The 6,411-nt window shown below is 41.2% G+C and overlaps 1 protein-coding gene across 1 annotated transcript; it reads right to left on the reverse strand.

Moving 5' to 3' along the window:
* Nucleotides 1-1,333: 1,333 nt before the first annotated feature.
* On the reverse strand, nt 1,334-6,327 carry LOC136428537 (myogenesis-regulating glycosidase-like). Its single transcript, XM_066418134.1, has 2 exons — nt 6,165-6,327; nt 1,334-5,783 (listed from the first exon to the last, which is right to left on the reverse strand). The coding sequence occupies exon 2, from the start codon at nt 5,754-5,756 to the stop codon at nt 3,498-3,500; it is 2,259 nt and encodes a 752-aa protein (XP_066274231.1). The 5' UTR covers nt 5,757-5,783; nt 6,165-6,327; the 3' UTR covers nt 1,334-3,497.
* Between the last annotated feature and the right edge of the window lie 84 nt (nt 6,328-6,411).

Below are 6,411 nucleotides of genomic sequence, written 5' to 3' on the forward strand. Positions count from 1 at the left end.
CATGGATAAGGCCATTTTGATTTGATTATATGGATGATATCTGTGCGTATCAATTTCCGTCCATTTAAAAAAAAAAACATTTTCCTACCATACTGTAAATCGTGTAAAGCAGCTACAAAATGAGCAGATGTATGCCATAAGTTGCAAAAAGATATTTCACAAAACGGATGCTAATGTCATGGAATGCCAAAGTCAAGGTGTGAAAGAACAAAAATGAAGAATCTATCATTATTTGGTATACCATTCTCTCTGTGTCATTTGTTCAACCTTCCTGACCACATAGATTTCATAATGACAATTTTTTTTTTTTTTTTTCAAAACTGACGCATCAGTTTTGGGGTTCCCAGAGGATGTCATCCATATAATGATATCAACATGGCCTAAGAGATACTGTAAAAGGGGAAATGTTCACAGCAGTTTTACGGTATTTGCTGTGACCACAGGAAACTTAAAGCCACTATGAAAATTTGTTGTCTTCTGCCTGCCTACCCCCTTGTTATAACCGCAAACTTGAAACCACCGTAAACACTCCATTTTCTCCATAGGGCAAAAATACGTCCCTGCAAACATTTCAAATTTTACAGTATCAGATTCCAGTAGGCCACACCGATTTATTTTCATGCTATTCAGAAATGTATTGGCAAAAAGGATGAAAAAGGCCTAACAGGAAAACATGACTGGCTAAATATTCATTCCACGATACTGCGTGACTTATCGCTCTGATCATGTTTTCATGTTGATTTTTGAGATCATTCTTTCTTTTAAGCCAGTTAACCGATCAATGAAATTGTTGTGGTTCTAGTATGAAACTTTAGACCAAAGATTGTAGCCTATGCCAACACAGAAGGGAAAATGACATATTTGAGCTGAATTATTATTTTTACCTAGTGTTTCTACACATATCAGTTACAATCCCTAGAAGAGGCGTCCCACTGTCAGTAGATTCAAACCTGAATCCAAACTAGCCATGTAAATTTCACATGACATTATGCTTTATTTGATTTACATTGTTTGCACAATGTAATATTACAATGGTCAAAAATAGCTCCAACTATGTGATAAGTAGGACTGGTATGCAGGTCAAAGGTCAATAGTCGTTCTAGAGGGCCCTGTCCGAATTCTAGGAAGAGGGGCTAATAGCTTGCACAGTAATTTGAGGAAGTAGAGAGTGGGTCAGGTCTATCTATGGTAAAGGCATCGGCTGTAAAAGGCCTGTTGGAGGGTAGACATTGTTAATGTAACATATCATGTACAGTATATGATATCCCTAAAATCTTGAGCCTACAGCAGTATTACAATACAGAGGATGTAGATGTTTAAAAAAAGGGAAAAAATCATTTTCATATTTATTGACTTATCATCATGTAGGAAAATTATGATTTTACAGTCTTTTTTTTACAACAATCATCTGCATAAATTGTATTCATTATACATAACATTTGTATCAATTCACAAGGAAAACTCAGAAATTTCAAGAAACAAAACCGTAATTGCATTGGGTCAGCAAAAGTCATCACAAGTGTGTGATATTACTTGAGACTACAAGTACTGGGCTACACTATATAATACAATGTATTTATACAAGGCTTGTCCTAAATATAACATGCAGCAATGTAAATATTCCTGTCATGAGATTGGCTCTATCACACATATGTGTAGACTTCAGTTTTGGGTTGGGTTAACTTGGTTAGCTGCCAATATCCCTAGTGCCCCCCTCCCATTAATCAATTTGAGGTTGCAGACCACAGTATTTTGCCTATGGGGATTTACATTTGTAAGGACCCCAAAATGAGAAGGTTCAACACTTCAAAATTTATAGTAGGGTGCACAAGAAATGTACAAAAATTGAATTTGTTTCAGTTCAGGGTATAATCTACAAAATATATTGAAACGAACTGAAAGTTGTCAGCTCATTCCCTTTTGACACTATTTAAAATAGTATTTTAGATGACGCTAAGCAATCATGTGAAATGAAGCCAATGTACAGTAGTAGGCAGTAACACTAACACTGTATTCAGACGCAAATTTACACCAACCAACCAAACCTTGCAATCCAACGCATACAGTCTCAAAACCGACGTATTCCTCTACCATTCAGCACAGTACTGTAATTCACTCTATCTTCATGGTAGCAAAATTTCACGGTGTAAGGAAAATTGACACTTTCACTGAACTTTAACTTCACGGTGGCAGCAAGTGATTTACACTAATTACAGAACGGATGTGTGAAGGAATCATAAATAATAGATTTTTCAGTGATGATAAGTTCACGGTACAGAGGTGACCTTGAAAACAGTGAACATAAAGTTACAGTGAAATAAACAAGAATTAGTAGTAAAGTAGCAGTATCCAGTATATATTTTCATATATGCTGGTTGCATTCACCGTAGACTCAGAGTAGAGTGACAGGAAGTGATCAATGGACAGATGTAATCAAAACCTCATTTGCATCATTAATGAACTGTAATTTAACATAACAATATGAGAAACTCTAAATATAACACATGATATCTTCAAACTCTTGTTCCATACGTTTTTTTGGGAGGGGGCTTCATCTCAACTAAATAGAGATCCTTATCATTCACCATTCAGTTTACAGTGACCAAGATTAATGTTGATTACATATATTCATATTAGCGATATCATTAAGTTTTTTACACGTCTTGGTAAACACTGTTTTCACTGTTGTAATCTTCATCAACTTATGCTGCTAGTCAATGGCAAGAACTGTTCAGATTTGATACAGTAAAATATATACCTTACTTAAGTAATACATGCACTCAATACAAATACCTTTCTAATGTATTGAGAGTTCAGTTAGTTTGGCTTTTACAGAGGTACATGACAAAACCATTTTTGGTAGGTCATTGTTTGGAGAAGTAAGATATACGTAGGCATTATCAATATCTGACAAATTGCACCAATGCCATTTACCAAGGCAATAAGCCACTGCCTATTAGCAGCCATATTTACACGTATTCTCCATGTAATATCATGTTGTCAATGTGCATATAACACTAAATTGTACAATCATGTAACACTATGCTTTGCATTTGACACTATAGTATTGTACATGTAACACTATGTAACACCATATTGTACAGTATATGTATGGTGTGATCATGGTACTATAGTATTAATTTCAAGAAGAGCAATCTTTAAAAAGTGGCTGGACATTTGATTTTAAGGCAGCACATACCAGGACGTTAACATGTAAAATCTTCAATAACATAAATCAAGCAGTATGAAAACATATGTTTTTTATAACAGATTTGGCTTTTTTTTCCTTCAAACTCAGGTCTAAAGGGTATTCTTAAATTTGCAACATTTCTTGTATAACACATTGATTGGATAATAACTAAAAATCATAATCTCTGGTTACATGAAACAGTAATATTCAGACAAACAATACAAGTTGAGTAATTGCTTTTTGGCGTAAACAATACAAGAAGCAAATGTGAAAAAATAAAGCAGCAGTTGCTTTGCTTCAGCGAAACTCATGTTTCAGTATCAACTCTAGTAAAGTATGCAATTTCATACAGTTGAACTTCATAATCTTCAAGCATTTGGCCACCATTGTAGACAACACCGTTTCTAAGTCCCTCTTTCCACTTGCAACCTGAGGGAAGGTATATGTCTCTTGTAGTCGCGGATGGAGCCAGGATGGGTGCCACTAGTGTTGCGTTACCGATGAGAAACTCGGAATCCACGGCTTGGGCGATGTTGTCTTTCGGCGCGAGCCACCACAGCGGACGGATGATCGGTTCTCCTGTTTCGAGGCTATCTCTTGCGAGTTCGATTATGTCGGTGATCACGACGTCCTCCCGCAACTTCAACATCTTCTGCGCGAACTGCACCATGTCTTGTCCGAACCGCCACGGGGGCCAGGAGAATTCTACGACAGGGAGAAAGACGGCCAGTTCCAGCCAGCGCACGTAGAGTTCACGGTCGGGCTGTTCCCCGCTAGAACCCCCCACAGGACCGGGGTTCACAAAGGGGTATCCCAGAATGCCCATTGTGAGGACGGTAGGTACGACGGACTTCAGACCGCGTCCGTTGTCCCACGCGGAACGCCTTTCCGTCGTGCGGACAAACATGGGAATGTCCTGGGTCCTGTAGCCGACGCTGACCTGGGTGCTGGGACCAAAGTCGGCAGCAATTTTGCTAACGTACAGCCTAGCGTACTCGTCGGGAACTACAGGCTCTGACTCCGTTACGAAGCCGGCAGGAAGATAACTGACTTCTCCGCCATCAAAGTATGCACCATCACACCCATAATCCTGTTGGAGCCTTCTGATTTTACTGATAAACCAACTCCGGGCATCTTTGCTAGTCACGTCAATGACAGTACCATAACCATTCCACCACTTAACAATCCCGGGTGCATTTCCCTTTGCACTGTTAACCCAGTGGCCTTCTCTGAGACCCTCAACAAAGGTCCTGGAGTCATAGTTTGCAAATGGATGTACCCACAAGCTGACTTTAAACTGGTCTTGTTTCAGCTGTCCTATCATACCGGCGGGGTCGGGAAATTTGGTTGGATCAAAGTCAAAATCACCGTACTTTGTGGAGTAACTATCCCCGATTTCAATTACACTGTGAGTAAGACTGTTGTTTACAATATTGTCTGCATAGTTGATAATAGTCGTTGCGTTCATGTTTGATTTTAAGTATGGCCATGTGGCCCATCTAGGGGACTGCATCTGTGCTGTGTCGGGTACAGATTTTGTAGTGTTTACTCTTGGCAAGATATTGTCCACGACATACTTGTGCACAGCTTTCACATCAGAACCAACACAGAGGCTATAGTTCAGCATGGGCTGTGCATTGTTAGGGTTGGGGAATGGCGACCTGTCGTACCACGCCTTCAAACATAGCTTTTCACCGCCGATCCCCACGTGTAGCGGGACATTGTCATCGACGATGACTGCTACTCCCATGGACGAGAGGAAGTAGCGATCCAGGACGGACCCAAACCCTTCTGGTTCCGTTCGGAGATCAGAGGACACGAACGGAGCCATTGTTCTGTTGGCTCTCTCTAATGGCCACTCCTGTTGGTCCATCTCTGCTGCTCCATACCAGTGTCCTGGTATCATGTTAAAGCAGTCCTCCAGAGCCAAGGTTGGTTTATAAACTTCCCAAACGATACGGTAACATTCCACTTCATCCATGGCTTTGGACGTGATGTGAATCTTCGCAAAGGTTTTCCACTCCAGACAAACGGTATTCTTCCCACCGCACCAATACGGGACGACGCTGTCCGGAAGGTGTGCGCCCACGCGGCCATCTAGGATCTTCTTCCCGCGACCGTTCTCCAGAGAAAAGAGTTTGGTCTTCTCAAACAGTCTGTAGGTGTGGCCGATGTCAGCTTCTAGTTCTGGCTCCTCGTAAAAGTACCAGATGGTGATGACCCCTGCTATGATTAAAACAGCCAAGAAGAAAACACACACTTTCAAGCGAAGTTCTTGCGGCTCTTTGGGGCCGTCCAAAGGCTGGGCATCCTCCTTGACATTATCAGAAAACTTCACTTCGTTCGGACCTTCTTCAACGTCCACAAAAGGGTTCTGAGAAGCGTCAGACTCGGTTCTTTCCCGGGCGCCAGTTGGAGAAGGCGGGATGTTCGGAGTCCACCGAGGAACCGACAGGCACTGCTGACCCTTATTATCGTCCACAGCTTGCACCTGGAACCGGGTGTTTTTCTGGTGGTCTGGTTGTGGACTGGGTCCATCTAGAAGCACCTCTTTAGACCCCTCCATGACTCTACTAGAATAATGGCTCTATCTCTGAAAGACAAGGGGTATCCATACATTATAATACAACATTCATCAATATCCTCTTTCTATGAGTGATTTTCTAACGTGAAAAATCAAGTTCTAGTAAAAACTTTGTTGGTCAGGCAAACAGTTCTAGCACACGATATACGATAACTCTGTGATATCACCTTATACTGGCCTCATATTTACGTCCCCGTACAGTGGAAACTCAGACTAATCGCAAGATACTGTTTATGCATGTCGCGTAGGAGGGTCACACCAGTGACATATGGTACACCGTTATAATTAATTACGTAACGGAGTTAGCCCCCCTCCCCACCGGCCAAAATATTTTCATTCAAGTTTCAACAAAAGGTTTATAGTGGCTAGTTGTCATTTGTACAATCTTACCAATTGCACGGTTAAAGCAATGTGAAATCGTCCATAAAACATAGACATAACACCCAGCTATCAGCTTCTTGTCTCGCTAGCTAAAATATCTGAGCCGCGCTTCTTCAGTTTACAGTGATCGACCTTGATGACTTCTCCCCGTCGGCAATTTCCGGCAACTTTCCGACGACACGGCGGGACACGACAGGCGCCGATCTCGCTCGGATTTTTTTCGGGAAATATCGGCTTGCTTCGGTAAAGTTCGGTA

Source organism: Branchiostoma lanceolatum, chromosome 2, assembly GCF_035083965.1.
Source record: "Branchiostoma lanceolatum isolate klBraLanc5 chromosome 2, klBraLanc5.hap2, whole genome shotgun sequence".
Taxonomy (NCBI): domain Eukaryota; kingdom Metazoa; phylum Chordata; class Leptocardii; order Amphioxiformes; family Branchiostomatidae; genus Branchiostoma; species Branchiostoma lanceolatum.

Coding starts and splice junctions, on each gene's coding strand:
- LOC136428537 (XM_066418134.1), bottom strand. CDS start 5,756: ATGGAGGGGTCTAAAGAGGTGCTTCTAGATGGACCCAGTCCACAACCA.